The 17,445-nt window shown below is 40.7% G+C and overlaps 1 protein-coding gene across 3 annotated transcripts in view; it reads left to right on the forward strand.

Moving 5' to 3' along the window:
* Positions 1 to 17,445, forward strand: part of PCDH15 (protocadherin related 15) — a 1,303,618-nt gene that overhangs the window by 935,215 nt on the left and 350,958 nt on the right. For all 3 annotated transcript variants that reach the window (XM_059729933.1, XM_059729932.1, XM_019484297.2), the window contains one exon: positions 7,140 to 7,233. In XM_059729933.1, the coding sequence (XP_059585916.1) occupies positions 7,140 to 7,233 (94 nt within the window). The remainder of the gene's footprint in view (positions 1 to 7,139; positions 7,234 to 17,445) is intronic.

Consider the following 17,445-nt stretch of genomic DNA (forward strand, 5'->3'; position numbering starts at 1 on the left):
ACAGTTGTGTAATGCAGATATAGTGAGTTGCAGTAATCCATCCTGGAAGTAATAAAAGCATGGATTGCGTGTCTAGATCATTCCAAAGGAAAAGGTATGATTTCCAGTAGCTATTTCCAGTAGCTATCTATACATCATTCTGGTCATTTTAAAATAGGAGATAATTCTCACTACAGTAGTCATCTGTGCATCAAGGAATAATGAGGAGTACAGTATGGCCTCAAAGTTTTGTCAATTTGATCTATGATCTGTTATTTTCATCTTCAGCTCATGTTATAGTATTGGCTAGTACTTTAAGGAATTTCCTCCTCACCATCCTTACTTTTATTTCCTATAGAGAGTTTACTCTAAGCTTTACCTCATAGGGCACAGTCAAATGAGCGTGCACATGTGCTTTGCAGTGCTGTGCAGACTTTGGGGGCACTGCGAAACACACGTGACACCCATGAAAAGATTCTCTGCACTGCATATCTGCTTCAAATTTGCAGTGCCAAGCCAAATTAGATACTGGGAAATCCTGGTATCTTAAAAAAAAAAAAAAAAAAAAAAGGTCTAAAAAAAAGGCGGGCAGTGTAGGTGGCTGCAGCATGAACCACGCAAAACTGGAGTCTGGCCAGCCAGAGCCACACTCCAGCTCCCATCCAGGCTCTGCATGCCTGGATTACCTCTGTTACAGCCCTGCGAGGTCCCCAGAACCCCAGTAAGGCTTCTGGGGCCAACCCAGGTGCTAGCCGCAGCCTCTGCTACTCCACCCAGGGCAATTTGTCATGTACTAGACAACTATGTGCCACTGCTATTTATCCCCAGGGAAATGCACATGCGTGCTCATCTGAATGTGCCCATGGGGTCTGAGGTTACCTCAGGAGTCATCTAGTTCAACCTCCTGAACCAATGCAGGTTGTGATTTTCCAGTATTATCCCAGGCAAAATCTCTTCAGCATCTTTTTGCAAATCTCCAGGGAAGGAGATGCCATAACTTCTCTAGGCAGCTTGTTCCACTTTCGTACTATTTGGACAATTGGAAGTTTTTGTTTTAGTTTGGTTTATTTTCTGATCTTTAATTTATATCTGTTTTCCTACAGTTTAAAACCTATTGTTTTATGTCCTGCCCTTTATGGCAACAGAAAACAGTTGTGTTTTCCCTTGTTATTAAACAAAGCCTAGTTCTGTCAATGTATACTCATACAGCTTACGATCCAACCCCTTTTCTGCTTTGTTGCATGCTTATGGATCCTTTCCATTTTCTCCACATTCTCTTTAAATTGTAGAGTCAGTAGGTGCATACAGTGATCCAGATAAAGCCTAGCCAGTGCTGAGTAGAATTTTACTATTATTGCCTGTGTCTTATGCACTTTACTCCTGTTTCTGCGGCCCCAAATTGGTTTTGCTCTGTCTTCTTTGAGTCTTCTGTGAATATATCACATTAATTCTTGAGCAGTGGACCTATAGATTCTTTGGTCTTCCTGTTTGGTATCACCTCTTTATAGACCCCTTTCTTGCCTCAAACATTACTTTCCAGTTGTATCTTAATTTTTGCTTTTATTTTCCTGATGTTTGTGTCTGCATGGTACAGCTATTTCCTGGTATACCATATTTACCCAAATACAAGATGATCCTGAATTTAAGATGCCCCCCCCCCCAATAATTAGATTCTATAAACATAAAATGTATACATTTATTTTAATTTTCCATGTATGAAATCTAATTATTGGAGGAGCATCTTAAATTCATCCCCCTACTACTGCAGACAGTGCTGGGAGAGAAATGATGAAGGGGCAGTAATGGGTCAGGTGGTAGGGGGAAAGACAGTGGAGAGGCAGTAGGGGGGCTCATGTTAGGGTAGGTAATGGGGGGCTGCAAGGGGGCAGGCAGTTGAGGGAGCATTGTGGGACAGACAGTAGTGGGGCAGGTGGTCAGGGCCAGGCAGAGAGAAAGGCTGGCAGCTTGCCCCCTGCCCCAGACATTGTGCCTGCTCCTCCTGCAGCCTAAGGCTGGCCTGATCCCCCATTTCCTGTCCTCCATCTCTTTTCCCCTCCACACTGCTTCTTCCTCCCATTGTTTCGGGTTCCAGTTCCCCCTTCTTCCCATCTCCCTGCTTCCCCTGAAGTCGCTTCCCCACACCTGTCCTCCACCTCACCCTTACCTTTGCTCTGTGCTGGCAGGCTCTGTCCCTGCTGCAGCCTGGGACATGGAGTATGTCACCAGCATGGCCCCATAGCAGCAGCACAGAGCTGGCACTGTTACTATAGGGCCAGGCTGGAGCACATGCTTCTGTGCTTCCAGCTACAGTGAGGGCAGAGCCTGCGGTCAAAGAGCAAAGGTAATGAGGAGTACAGCAAAGGAGGAGAGAGGAGGATTAGGGGCACAAGGTGGGGAGACTTGGGGCTGGAGGAGTCATTGGTCATGCAGGAGCAGCAGGGGGCAGGTGACAGCTGGGGGAAGGTAACAGTTGTGCCTCCAGCTCCAGTCCTAACCCTTGGCCATGCTGTCTCATGCTGGATTGTAAGGCAAGGCACTTTTTTCCCCCATGTTAAATGTGGGGAAAGACCTCGTCATCTAATTGAATAAATATGGTATATCCTTAATGGTTTGCCCTGTTTTTCATTGATTGTATGCTTCTCTGTTGATTTTTGAGGTAAACGTATTGGTCTCTTGTGTTTTGTTTGATCTTCTACTATATTGAAACAACTTCTCCTTAAGCCTCCAATATTTCATCCCTTAGGGACTGCCACCCTTCCTAGACTCTTCTATTCGCCAGTCTCACTACTCATGAAACCTTCCCTGTTATTTCTCTGAGTTGATTGAAATCTGCCCTTTAGATTTTTACATAATATCTGTGTTGTTATTTCCCCCCCCCCCCCTTTATCTTCACCCAGAGATGCTCATACATGTTGCTTTCTTCCTCCTAGATCTGGGAACAAGTATATCTATACATGACATATAATTCAGTACCATCTTTTTCTCCCTCTCTGTCTCTCTCTCTCTCTCTCTTTTTTTCCTGGCATTAAGACATCATGGTAATATAAGTGGAGTGGAAAGTAGACTGATGATGAGAGCAGCATTATTTAGTCTGATCTCCCTCATAGCTTAGGTCACACAGCTTTAACACAGTAAGTTATGCATCTACCCCAGCAATTTGTAGTTGACCTGGAAAAAATCTTTTAAAAGATAACCAATCCTGCTAAGATGAATATATTGTTTGAGTCTATAAGAATAACAGCATATCACAGAAATACTAACAATTCATTGCAACTGTTTTAGTACATGATGTCCTACTAATCTGTTTATGGTCCTAGAGAACATAGTTTTCTTCAGCAAACAAATGGCCTTGCTGTCCAAGTCAAAGATAATTTAAATCAACTGAAAGATTTCTGATTTATCTTTATCATTTTGGGTCAGGCCCTTAAAAGAGTGCTTTTCAATATTTCAGTCTAAGTAATTAGTAACCTTCTAGAAAAGATCTAGAAACATTTTGTAGCTTGCCATATCAATTAAAACCCTTTAACTGTTGACAGTGTACATTCTTAAGCATTCATTTGTCTAGCAAATTAGATCATGCTTATTCTATGTGCTAGTTTTATCTTCTTTGGTAAATATAACTTGAATCCAGTCTGTTATAGTTAGGAACCTTATTATCTCTCCATGGGAATTGACTGTTATTTAATTAAAGCTCAGGGAACTGCATTGACATTCAGGAAACTGAACATGAATGCAGTGCGTTTGAATCCCTGAGTAAAGCACAGTAGTTCATAGAAATTAAACCATTTCTTGACCTGTGTTCAGTTATTTAGATAGTATAATTGCAACTGTTAGAGGAACAAGAAAAGGGAACTTGGAACATGATAATGCATTGTATGCATGGAATACAATAGAACTGCAAAAATTGAAGCAGTGTATATTTTATTTTCATGTTATTCTTCAATTCACAGTTGGTGAACAGATCTGCAACTGTATAATAGTATAACTGGAGTGCTGTTTCTAGTTTTCATTTGGTGAGCTTTCCTTTGTGGGCAACCAGGATGATTTATTTTAAGGGGTATGCATGCTAATATCAAATCAAAATAAAAACACACATTTCTTAAAATGAAGCATTCATGTTTAACATGACAAGTACAAGCAAATCCCAAATTTCCTTCTATTTAGATTTTATTTGGAAGTTTTTGTGAACTTTCTAAAGCCTTTATCCTAAACAATTTTATTAAATTGACATGATTATTCATTGATTATTAAGGACAGCTGGAGAAATGCATGCTATTTAAGTTCAGTGGCTGGTTTGTTTTTTATACCTGTTAATGTAATCTGACCTCTGTAAAACCTTGGAAGCGGGTAAATTGCATCCCCAGGAACCTTATGGCTGTTTCCACTTCCCTGATTTATAAAATATTGAATTACAAACTTTAGGTTAAAAGTTAAATGGTCTTTAATATGATACAAATAAAAATTAATTGAGTTGCCTAGCTTAGTGGCCCCATGTAGAGAGCAGTGCATGAAACCAGAGAAGCGAGAGTAAAATATACAGTATTAAAATGTTTCCCTTGGTTGTTTACTAACATTCTGGAAATAGCTATTATTGCTGAGATGATACGATACATTTTGATGTTTGGTCTTTATCCACTAGAGAGACATTCATGTAGCATAGCCTTTTTATTGTTTTGTGTCCATGGGAGTGATTTAATTAATTTTCACTTCCTAGATGCATAAAACTGGGTATTGTCTTTTTAGTTTAGTCATTTGATTTTAGGAAAAAGCTCCTAACATCCTTGCCCACTAATATATATTTTTTTTAAATCGATCCCTACTAGCATTTACTTAAAGTGGCTGCTTGTTCTAAACCTTAGCCCAAAGATAAAATGCTGGCATAATGGATGTCAATCTTAACCTTCATTAAAATTACTGGATATATTCTTACATCCCTGTTCTGGTGATAAAGATGAGTTTCTCTGTGAAACTTAAGAGGTCAGGGGGAAAATGTTCTGAGAAAGATTAATACTTTTATTTTAAAAAAAAAGTCTCTGGCCCCACATGGTATCAACAGAAGGGTTCTGAAAGAGCCTACATATGAAATGGGTGAACTGCTTGCAAAATGGTAGTCTTTCTGTAAAGAGCCGCTATTCTAGAAGATTTGAAGTTAACAAATGCCTGCCATACCTATATTTTGAAATGTCTCTAAAAGTGATTCAGAGAGCTATAGGTCAGGTAACTACGCACACGCAAGTTAGTTGAAATAATAACTAAAACTGGAATAACACGAAGACATAAAATGGAGGATCACAACATACCATATTTTCTCTCATACAACACACCTCAAAATCAATATGCACCTTATTTTTCAAAGGCAGAATGAAAAAAAATAAAAAGAGTATTCCAGAATTTTTGGCTACATAAAACAGGGACAGAGACTAATCTTCAGCTGATTCATGCTGCCCTCCCCCTCCCTTCCTGCATAACAGAAGGTGAACCCTTAACTGCTTCTATAAACTGGTCTTGATGGGTAGGATCTGCAATTCTGAAGAGCTAAGGTATCTGCTGGAGAGCTAAAAAGGCATGAGCTAAAGAGACTGTGACCTAGACCAGGAGCAGCTAGCAAATAGAAAAAATGGGCTTGAAAAAAGTTAGCTTAATTTGTGGAAAATCAAAACCATTTAGAAGGAGAGGTGAAAACACCTGCAGAGCAAAACAATGGGCCATTAAGTCAATCAACTCTCTCAGCTGCCTAAACAGTAATGCCACAGCTGCTGCACTTTAGAGCAGGAATCACACCAGGATGTTTCTTTCCTGGACAGAAAAGCAGCTTTTCCTGTTTAATACTCATCCCTCAGTTTTTGGGGGTGTGATTTTGGGGGAAAGGGGCATGTGTATGTAATAAACTATGGTAAGAGTATGATTTCTGCAGTGGAAATATATGTTTCTCAAACATCTTCAAAGTCTTTGAACTTATTAATAAAATAGGGAAATACAGAAATATTTCTAATATATTTTATTTAGAGAGCCAAAAAAGGTAATTAGTTATGGAGGGAAGAAGACAAATATTGTCATGTATGAAAAAATTAGCAAGAAGACAGAAAACACACTTAAGGTCTAGCTATTCTCTACTTATTAGAGAGCAAAATAAAACTAATGTGATAGCACAGTCTCCCTAACTGGAACATCCTGCAGAATCTGATGCTGGTCATTGTTAGAGGTAGTAAATATGATGAGCTGGACCAGTTAGGAAATTCCCTTTTTCCCATATACAGCCAAAAATTACAAACTGAAACTACAATACACAGTTCCTCATGGAAGGACTAGCTAGGTCATTAACAGTGAAATATAGATTAGCCTGCTCAGGCTAGTAATAATTGCAAGTTTTCTGATTATTGTTATAAGAGTAATTAGTCCAAAGCAGTTTGAAAAGGAACTGGAAATGATGTGATCTACATGTATTTATACAGTTTTAGAGTAATAGCAGTTTTTGCATGGCCTCTGTATGTTTATACTTTTGTTGTTGTTTTTATTGAATGGGTGTTTTATGCATTATTTTAACAGACATCAGGATGTTTTATTTTCTATTAAACATCACTTGTGCATGTACTAATCTTTTATTACTTGGGAACTATATCTACAGAAAAGAATGTTTATTTCATCCTCCTTCATTTCATTGTATTTAATACATAGGCAAATAGCCTTTTTTCCATAAAAATCAGAAGAGACCCAGTGTTTATGGAATGATATCATATGGATGATATTGTGATAGTTCACTGCAGTAATCCAAATGCTTTTCTGTCAGGGTCATCAAAAATCTACTGCGATTAATACACTCCTTGTGTTCTTTTCTTTTTATGAGAACAGTACAGCATCCTTGAGTGAATGACAGCCTTGTATTCAGTCTGGGACTATCTGTTATATCATCCTGTATATCGCAGGTCTTTTAATCATAAATTATACATGTATGGAACCATAAAGTGTAAGAAATAGGTTCATAATTTTTCCAAGACTTTACCTATGCCAAACATGCTTACATTTGTAATAAATCCCAAATACTAAGATATGTAACATGAAAAGGAAATAATCATATAAAAAAAAGTAGTGCAACAATAGGGCTTGGCAAATTTTCAAGACCATTATCACTATATAATTTTATGTTTTTGTTCTCTTACTAGCTCTGGACTTCTAGTGTTAAGAAAGCCCTTGGACAGAGAAAGTACTGACCGCTATATATTGATTGTTACAGCATCGGATGGCAGACCAGATGGGGTGAGTGTCTTATGATGGTTAATGAAAGGCTTCATTTAAAATACTGACACTGTTAAGGGCAACAAGTAGAATAGACATAAAATCTTTTACCTGAGCCTTCATTTACTATATCTGTAATCCACAGCAATTTCATTGTGTTCCAGAATATTTTTTGTATCTTCTTCCTATGTACCATCTGATAATAGAACACAGAATCTCAGAAAATGGCTTTGGCACTTCTTTTAACCTTTCATTATTCTGCAATTGGAAGAGCAAATGTAATCCGGTATTGAGACCTCACAATGTGTGAATCTTTTGACCATTCCATCTTTCTAGTAGTTAACAGCCCAGTATCCCTGAATGCTTCCTTCTGAAAAACATTTTGAAAGAGCTCATTTGTATTATATGTAGCCATATTCTGAGATGCATGATTTACATTATCAAATGTAAAGCATCTGTGGCATTACTGTTTAGGCTGCAATCAGACCTAGACAGGTTACAGGGGTGGGCAGATGAGAACAGGATGGGTTTTAACACTGACAAGTGCAGGGTAATGCACCTGGGGAGGAAGAACCAGCAGCAGACCTACAGGCCGGGGAACTCCCTTTTCATCAGTGCAGAGGCAGAAAAGGATCTTGGAGTCATTATTGATGCCAAAATGAACATGGGCTGACAGTGTGGGGATGCAGTCAGGAAGGCCAACCGCACCTTGTCATGCATCCACAGATGCATCTCAAGCAGGTCCAAGGAGGTGATCTTCCCCCTCTATGCGACACTGGTGAGGCCACAGTTGGAGTACTGCGTCCAGTTCTGCGCACCGCACTTCAGGAGGGATGTGGACATCATGGAGAGGGTCCAGAGGAGGGCCACTTACATGATCAGGGAGCAGCAGGGCAAGCCCTACAAGGAAAGGCTAAGGGACCTGAACCTGTCCAGCCTCCACAAGAGAAGACTGAGGGGGGATCTAGTGGCCATTTACAAACTAGTCAGAGGGCACCAGCAGGCATTGGGGGAGTCCCTGTTCCCCCAAGCACTCCCAGGAGTGACAAGGAATAACAGTCACAAGCTGGCAGAGGGTAGATTCAGACTAGACATCAGGAGGCGCTACTTTACTGTCAGGGCAGCTAGGATCTGGAACCAACTTCCAAGAGAAGTGGTGCTGGCTCTTAGTCTGGGGGTCTTTAAGAGGAGGCTAGATGAACACCTTGCTGGGGTCGTTTGACCCCAGTACTCTTTCCTGCCATGGCAGGGGATTGAACTTGATGATCTGCTCAGATCCCTTCCGACCCTACAAACTATGAAACTATGAAATGTATTAAGTATTCATGATCAGAGCCAGAGGAGGTGAGATGGTGTAGCCACACCCTCTTTCTAACCCCCCACAGAAGCACCATCTGGGGACTTTAAGTCCCCCCTCCCTTCCTCTCCATGCTCAGAGGTATGCCTCCTCCAAATCTCCCCCAATTCTTTCTTTACCAGGAAAGGACATTGAGTTGATAGAACACCAGTAAGGAAGGAGAGTGGCACAGCTGAGTTGTGCAAGGAGCTGGGCTCTGGCTCAGCTAGGCACAGGGCAATGAGTCGGTTTCCCTCACCCTTCCCTCCCCGTCCCCACCACACACACACCCCCAGAATGTCTTCTGCAAATCTTGGATCAGACTCAGGGAAGGAGAGCGTGCCCATTGCTGCTGCCATCCTCAGATGAGCCCAGGTCCCTGTACAGCCCTGCTGGAGCAGGACAGCAAGGGGCATGGCTACTGATGAGAGGGGAAGGGAGAGGTCACCAAGAGCTGAGGGGAGCAGGGCACAGTTTCTTACCTGATTTGTGGAATTAGATGTCTCTGACTGCTCCTCCCACAGCATGGTCTGACTGCCCTGCTGTTGAAGGGAACCAACTTCCCAGGGAAGTGGTCCTCACCCCTATCTTGGGCAAATTCAAGAGGAGATTGGATGATCACCTGTCTGGGGTCTTGTGAACCCAGCATTCATTCCTGCCTGTGGCAGGGGGTCAAGCTAGATGATCTGTTCAGGTCCCTCCTGACCCGAGCTACTATGAAACTATGCAACTATGAAGGTACAGCCACCCTGTGGTGCTAGTCACTTCTACCACACCCACCTTTACAAGATCCAGACCTGTCTAAGGTTGTGAATCGCTTAACTACCAAGAACCCAGTAAAGTTTTATCTCAGAGAGACAGGAGACAATGATAACTTGGAGCATGCCTCTACCAGAGCTATACTAGGGATTACATTTATGAAGTAATGCCACTCACTTCTACTCCATGTGTGTCAAATGATAAGAAATAATACCATATAGCTGCTATTAGAACAGTGCTGAGTGCATGGTAGATGCCAAGAGTTTAAGATCAGTATGGGGTACATGTCATACAGCAGCTATATTATATTTTTTCAGCATTTTGTGGGAGTAGAGAAATGCCTTTAAAATCACCTTTGTACCTTCTTCATTCTGGGCAGCTTTAGTGAAGTGAAATAGTTAAGTCCCCAAAATAGGTTAGCCTACATAGTACTACCCTGAGACAGTTGATGGGATCATCCACAGAAGAAAACAAATCTTTGTGACTGAATGCTACTGGCAATCCCTTCTTTCAGCTACTGACATACCTCCTAAACTGGCCTGGGAGATGGGTAGCCAATGGCTGTCAAACTCAGGAATTTGGTTGGAGAGAATTATCTCTAGCTACTTTATGGCCCATGTGCAATGCCAAAGCAACAAACAAGAGTCTTAGGATGACTCCCATGGCCTTGTCATTAGGGACATCTTTACATGGGCTCCAGAGGTGGGGGGGAGGGGCACTTTAATTAGAGCAGCTCCAAGAGCTGCTCTAATTAAAGTGTTCTCAGTGTCTTATGTATTCAGCATCTTGTGTATTCAGCCTCCTGCATTTCAAAATGGTGGGAGGGGCACTTTAACTAAAGTTCATTCAATGAGCTTTAATTAAAGTACTCCCACTACAATTTTGAAATATGGGGACGCTGAATACATGAGATGTGGAGGCTGCTGGAGCGCACTAATTAGCACACTCCAGCAGACTCAATTAATCAAGTCTGCTCATCCATGCTGTAGTTACAGCCTGTCAGAGCACTGCCCCTTCATGTCTACAGGTACCCTAACATTTCAAATCAAATTCTGAGTGTTTTTTTCCTTCAAGTTTCAGTTTTCTTGTTGTTCCAGATCAGCCCTTTGTTCTTTAATCCCCATTAGTTCAGCTGCTATTTTAGGTTCAAACGAGTGACCACTTTCAGTTCTCAGTTGCAAAAGCTCCATCTGCAGAATTAAACACAACTCTTTTAATTTGTTTATAATAGTTTTCATAAAGAAAGATTGCAGTGTTGCTGGAATAACATCTAAAGTTCACAAGGATTGTTGAAAACATATCATCTCCTTTATTCACCTTGAAATCTATTCTTTTTTCATTCTGACTCACCTCTCAATTCAGTAGTGTAAAATAGAAATAATTGTTATAGCAAATCAGCCACTTACTAAGTTCTGCTTAGTGTAATAGTTAGGTTTGAGGTGAAATATGCTATTTCCTTGACATTTAGCTGCCTAATAAGCAACAGAAAGGACAGTTGTACTGTTCTCTGGCTCTGCAGGCTGTTGAATTTACTTTGCTTTATGAAAGAAAGTCAATTACTTCTCATATGAAAGTGTAACATTAGTTTGTTGGCCATTTTTTCAGAGATCAGGTGCAACTGTGTTTCAAATAGGAAAACAATAATTATTTTCTAATAACAATGAAAAACCACAGACCGCCTTAGGCTTTGTTACTGCGGGGGCTGGAGGTTGGTGTTATTTATGAAAAATAACAGTCTGGTAGACAGGAGGTTTGTTTCAAGTTTCTCAAGACTGTGATATTTATTAAGGAAGTTGGTTTAAGGACTACATTTACTTTTTATATGTTTTAACAGATTACTGGTATAAACAGATTTGTTTCCATACATCAATATGCTACTTAAAATTGAGGGATATGAAATAACTTCAAGTATACCTGAGAAACTTGAGGGATTGTTTAAAAACATTTAATGCACAGTTTTGGGGGGTTTATTTGGTTTAGTTTTGTAAGAGTCAGCATTTGAGGAAGCAAAAAAAAATATTTTTGTTTTCCATAAGAAGATTTCCCTATATTAAACCCTGCTAATTTGGCTTGTGTACCTTTTGCACTTCTATTTGATCAAGACAGGTCTTGGAGACAATGTAGTCAAGTAACTGGTTTAAAATTAAGTCAGAATTTCAAATCTGATATTTTCAGAAACAGACATTTCTGAGATAGGTGAGCATATTTTGTGGTTTTCAAAGATCTTTTTACTCTATTTTATTCAATTTTCAGGGTTTTTTTACCCTTTTATTAAAGATACATAAAAAGAAGGGAAACAAGTCCAACAGAAGTAGAATAGGTAGCCTTATTAAAGAGCAAACTGGGTGCATCTACATGTGCACTTTAATGAGCATTAGCTTATTTTAATGTGTATTAAAGTATGACAAAAACTGTGCTCTTTAGCTAATGTACATTAAAATAGGCTAATTTGCATTTTATAGTACCTCGCAATGGAGGTACTAGATTTAATGCACATTACCTAAATCATATTAATAAACATTAGACACACCCATAGAGTAAGATGAGTGTAGAATGAAGAAGACTAGTTAAGGGAGTGGAGTGGCAAGAAGAATACAAGCCTTGCCTTTCAGTAAAGGTCAAGATTTAGTTCAAGGTTATAGAGGTGATGACTTCATCTGGGTATGCCTCTGGCCTGATCTCTTCATGGAAACAATCCAGATTAGGACACCATTTTGCACTGGATGTCAAGGTCCCAAGAATGGTTTCTCAAATAAAGGGCTTCAAAACATGTGATGCACAGAACCAACCAAATTTTTTGGTCAGTTTGCAAATTGGGCCTAATTTCCAGAATAATAATTCGAGTCTCTTGATTTTCAGCTCCCTTGTGTCAAGCTTATACATGCTAGTTCTTAGGTAGTTTCAGTAGAACCTTTTTTGTGGCAGACAATGGGTGAGAAACAGGTTGGGGAGGAAGGGAATGTAGACTTGGTGATGAGATGTAGAGAGGTTACCTGGGGTATCAGATGTTAGGCAGGTTACAATGTGTAATAAAGCCAGTGTGTATATTTTAGTCCATAATTTTTTGTATTGTTGGTGTTCATTCCCCTCCCCTGCCCCATCTGTTTCTCATACATTGTCTGCCACAATCTGCTTTTTCACTGACCGGCATTCTTGCACAATGGCCTCTGGCTTCTATTCTATCTCATCCAGGAAAAGCACATAACAACTGCAGATACTTCCTCTGCGTGAAGAAGGGTGTTTCTACCCAAAAGCTTGCAAAAAAGAATTTTCCCAACTATTTTAGTTGTTCTAATAAAAGATATCAGATTTTCCCAAAGAACTTGTCTATATCCTTAGACCAAGGCACCAAAAATATATGCAGGCTTTCAGTCCATGACAGAACTTCTTCACACCTATTTCAACACCAACATTTGTGTCAGTTTAGTTAGCGCAGGGATCTAACCAGGTATTAGTAGTTGGGATACAATACTATTGTTTGGTGAGCAACAGACCCCTCCAGTAGGTCTATCTATAATCATTGTATTAGTAGAAACCCTGGCATTTTACAAGCGAGGGTAACCCAAGAAGTTATTCCTGTAAAAATCTGCTTCACTCACTCCACTTTAAATAATAAAAAACCTTTTCATTTTTGCCCCTTTTGTGTTCTTTTAATATTTTTTAAATGAGGACATTAAAAGTTTTTATCAATTACTTTGAACAAAAAAGACAAACAGAACAAAGGCAAAAGGTAGGTCAGGGTGGCAAAAAGTATTTGTTAAAAAAATTAAGGAAAATTAAGTCTGTTCCATTTTTTTTAAATAAGAGCATTCATATTTTACTTCATATGTTTAAATCTAAACACACTCAATATGATTAAGGATTTTATACTGAACTTTGTCACCAAACAGCCTTTGGGAAAAACAAACAAACAACTTGATTGTGAATGTTACTAGCTGGATGGTATGGATACTTTTCCAAAGACTGGCTAGCTCACAAATGATATTGTGACGGTAGTGCCGAGGCGCATACTCTTCAGTATTGAGATATGTTTAGTATGTTCAGAAATAATGTTTTCATTTAATTCAATTGTTTGTAAAAATCAGAAAAATGTAAAGGCAGAACCATCAGTAAAGGCAATGTATGGAAAAGGACAGTACCAAGCATCTATACAAAAGACATTTGTTAGTTACGTCAAAGTTCATGTTCTTGTTTTGAAATAAATGAAAGCTAACCATTCCTTTCATGAGGGGTAGGTTGCCATGGGTTGGCTTTCATTCACTGTGGGTTGAAAGCAAGCATTTAGCAAATGAACACAGAGCATCTGGGATGCACTGTGAAGCCACAGTCTCTTTTATCACATAGTAACTTGCTTGTGCTCCCATGCCCAGAACAACTGAGCAAAAAGAAACATTTACTGATACCAGCAAGGATCATGTCTGATAAGCCAGTGGAGTATGGAACTGAATCAAAACTGGTTTGCTCTGATTTAGATTCAACTGGTGAACAAAGTGCAAATGATGGTTTATTTCACCCATCATTGTTGTTTCAGTCCTTAATTTGTCCTGCCATCATGCCTACCATCTCCTACCATCCTTTGAGATGCTATGATCCACATGGATGCTTACCATCCTGAATCTGAAAGACATCTTGGCCAGAAAGTCCTATCCAGATGATAGAACCACCACCATCATAACTAAACCTGAACATCTAGCATATTATATTTTATGATTCCAGTGTCAGTCTCTCCCTCATTTGTCTCTTCATTTTTTCTTCTACCTCTTCCCTTTTGCCTTCTGCTAAAAGTCTATCTGCTAAGTCAGCATGACTATGAGGCAGTTGAAAACAGAATCTTGATGTTGTCCTGTGGGGCCAGGCCAACTCTCACAGTCTCAAAATTGCACTGTTAGATGGGAGGGTGTGACACAATTCGGGTTCGTCACAGGTAGATCCTGCCTAATAAAACTTATAGCCTTTTATGACCAGGTCACACGCTGCCTTGACAAAGGAGCTGAGGCTGATCTCATCTACCTGGATTTTAGGAAGGCCTTCAACACAGTTTCGCATCCTATTCTCATAGGGAAGCTAACAGGCTGTGGAGTGGATACCTACACAGTCAGGTGGGTGGCTAACTGGCTTAGGGACCGCACCCAGAGCGGTGGTTGATGGGTCATTCTTGGCCTGGAAGGAGGTGGACAGTGGGGTCTCACAGGGTTTGGTCCTTGGACCGGTGTTATTTAATATCTTCATCAGCAATTTGGACGAGGGTGCGGAGAGCACCCTCTCCAAGTTTGCAGATGATACCAAGTTATGCGGCAAAGTTAATACACCGGAGGGCAGGGAGCAGATACAGGCAGTTGGATCAATGGGTGGAATTAAATAGGATGCAATTCAACAAAGATAAATGTAAGGTATTCCACCTAGGAAGGAGGAATCCCTAGCATGCCTACAGGTTGGGGGATGTCCTCCTCAGCAGCTCAGAGGCTGAGAGAGATCTTGGAGTCATAGTTGACTCCAAGATGAACATGAGCCAGCTGTGTAATGAGGCCATCAACAAAGCCAATCGCATCTTGTCGTGTATTAGCAGATGCACGACCAACAGATCAAGGGAGTGATGCTCCCCATCTATGCGGCATTGGTCAGGCTGCAGTTGGAGTACTGTGTCCAGTTTTGGGTGCCACACTTCAAGAGGGACACGGAGAATCTGGAGAGGGTTCAGAGGAGGGCCACTTGCATGATTAGTGGCCTCTGTGAAAGACCCTATGAGGGGAAGTTGAGAGATCTGGATCTCTTCAGCCTTTACAGAAATGGCTGAAGGATGACCTTGTAGCTGCCTTTAAGTTTATCAGGGGAGGACAGCAGAGAATTGGTGATGTGCTGTTTACCAGAGCGCCCCAGGGAGTAACTAGGAATAATGGGTGCAAACTAGAGGGGAGTAGATTTAGGGTAGACATTAGGAAGAAATTTTTTACAGTAAGGGTGGCCAGAGTCTGGAATGGACTTCCAAGAGAGATGGTACTATCACCTAACTTGGAGGTCTTCAAGAGGAGGCTTGACAGTCACCTGGCTGGGGTTGTCTGACCTCGGTACTCTTTCTTGCCAGAGGCAGGGGGTCAGACATGATGATCGATTGGGTCCCTTCCAACTCTATAATCTATGAATCTATGAAAAAAAATGCACATATACACACACAAAAATCAATTGTGTGCGCACACACGCAGTACCAACTCGGACACATACACATCCAAGATTACCAATCTAAGCACATGCGCACCTATCACCAATTCAAGCACATACACACGATACACACCAAAAATTAGACAAAATTAGTTGTCAATACCTACAAAACCAATACACGTACACGGATCACTAATTCGTATATCATGCACACAATGATAAATATATACATTTGCCAGTTCACACACATACCACCCACCTACATATACACACAGGTGAGTTCCTAACTTGGGTGATATGGTGTGTATGTGTGTGCTTGGGGTACTTCGCATACCTAGGTTGCTTGGTGACTATGGAAAGGGAGAGTCAAGGGTCAAAGATTTCCAAAAGGAGGGGACAGAGGGAGATGGATGGGGGTTACGATGAGAGAGGAAAAAAAAAAATGAGAGAGTGAAAGTGCCACAAGTGCAAGCAGAGGAGAGATGGAGTTGAGAGGAGATCAGGAAAATGGTGGTTGGAGTCAAGAGGGACCAGAATTAAGATGGAGATGGGGACAGGCTGCAGTAAAACACAACCCAACTCAGGGTTCCAAATAACAGTGGTTTTATTGGACAGGAAAGATGGTGACACAATATACGGGCTATAGAGTTTATTGGTTCCTTTGCACCCACTCGCACATGCACACACACAATGGCAGCAGGGATCAAAGAGGCTTGGTAGAGGGGCTGAAGTCTGGGAGGAAAGAGAAAGGGTCCAAGTTGGAGGAGGAAAGTTATGGGTAATATCTACCTATCCCAGGCTGAGAGTTGATCCTCAATGGCCAGCTGGGGTCTCCTTCAGAAAGGTGTTGTCCAGAGGGGGTTGCTGGTAGTGCCTCTGGGGTGCATAGGTGATGTGACATGGAGCTGGTCTGATCCAGATGGAAATGGCGTTTCCACTGGGTCTGTCTTCACTACCCCTCTTTATAGGGGCAGACCTTCTATGACCCTAGTGGCAGGGGCATGCCCAGGCAAGGGTCAGTCCTGGTGTACTGAGTATGTGCACTCTAGGCGAGAATGTGCAGTTTCAGGTGTCCGTGTTGCAATGGTGGGTTGGCTGGTTTCTGCAGCAATCTTTGTTTTCCAAATCTCGAGCCAGGGAGGATCAATGCAGGGTGATGGTTGGGTCATCAACTTAATGGTTCGGTCATTCAGGGGGAGCCATTTTTAGACCTACTGCCATTGTCTGTCAATCACCCACTCACTCAAAGAACCAGTTTACATGGGAGGGGGGAGTCATGAGTAACACAGTTACAACAGAGTTACAATAAGGTATGCCCAGGCAGGGGACACAACATGGGGGCTTGACATGACTTAACATGACTTATGCTAACTTACACATATAGGCCTAAATCATACAGTATCAATTAAAAAAATTAAAAATCAGTAAAACAGTAATTACACAATATAAAACAGTAAAAATCAATATAAACATAATAATTATACAATATAAAACAGTGGCTATCCATATCAAAATAGCAGGGCACTTATTTGCAAATAAGGAGAGAGAAAAAGAAAAGAAAAGAAAAACAAAAAACTTGCTACCAAAATACAATTCTAAAGCTTATCCGATGTCATAGCTTACTCATGATTATAGGGAATAGAGAGGGAGAGAAAAAGTCAGAAATAGTTAGGGAAGGGAATGCATTTCTATATATATATAAACAAAAAAGAAAACTTGGGATTGTGTTACATTAGAGAACACGGTGCTATCTCAAGATGTCAGATCTGTGTGAGTCTGATGGTGCATTTAGTTTTTTTTGTCTTTCTCAAGGAGCAAACTTACAAGCATGTATATGTCTAGTTTTTGTTTTCAAGGAAACAGGACCAGACTTCAATACCATCAGAAGCACCATTAATAATTTTTCCTCTTGTCCAAAAAATGCAGGTAGTCCCATGTTTAATACCGTTCATTATATTTTTGAAAAAGGGGTGTTCCTTTGG

The sequence above is a fragment of the Alligator mississippiensis genome, chromosome 6 (genome assembly GCF_030867095.1).
Source record: "Alligator mississippiensis isolate rAllMis1 chromosome 6, rAllMis1, whole genome shotgun sequence".
In the NCBI taxonomy this organism is placed as follows: domain Eukaryota; kingdom Metazoa; phylum Chordata; order Crocodylia; family Alligatoridae; genus Alligator; species Alligator mississippiensis.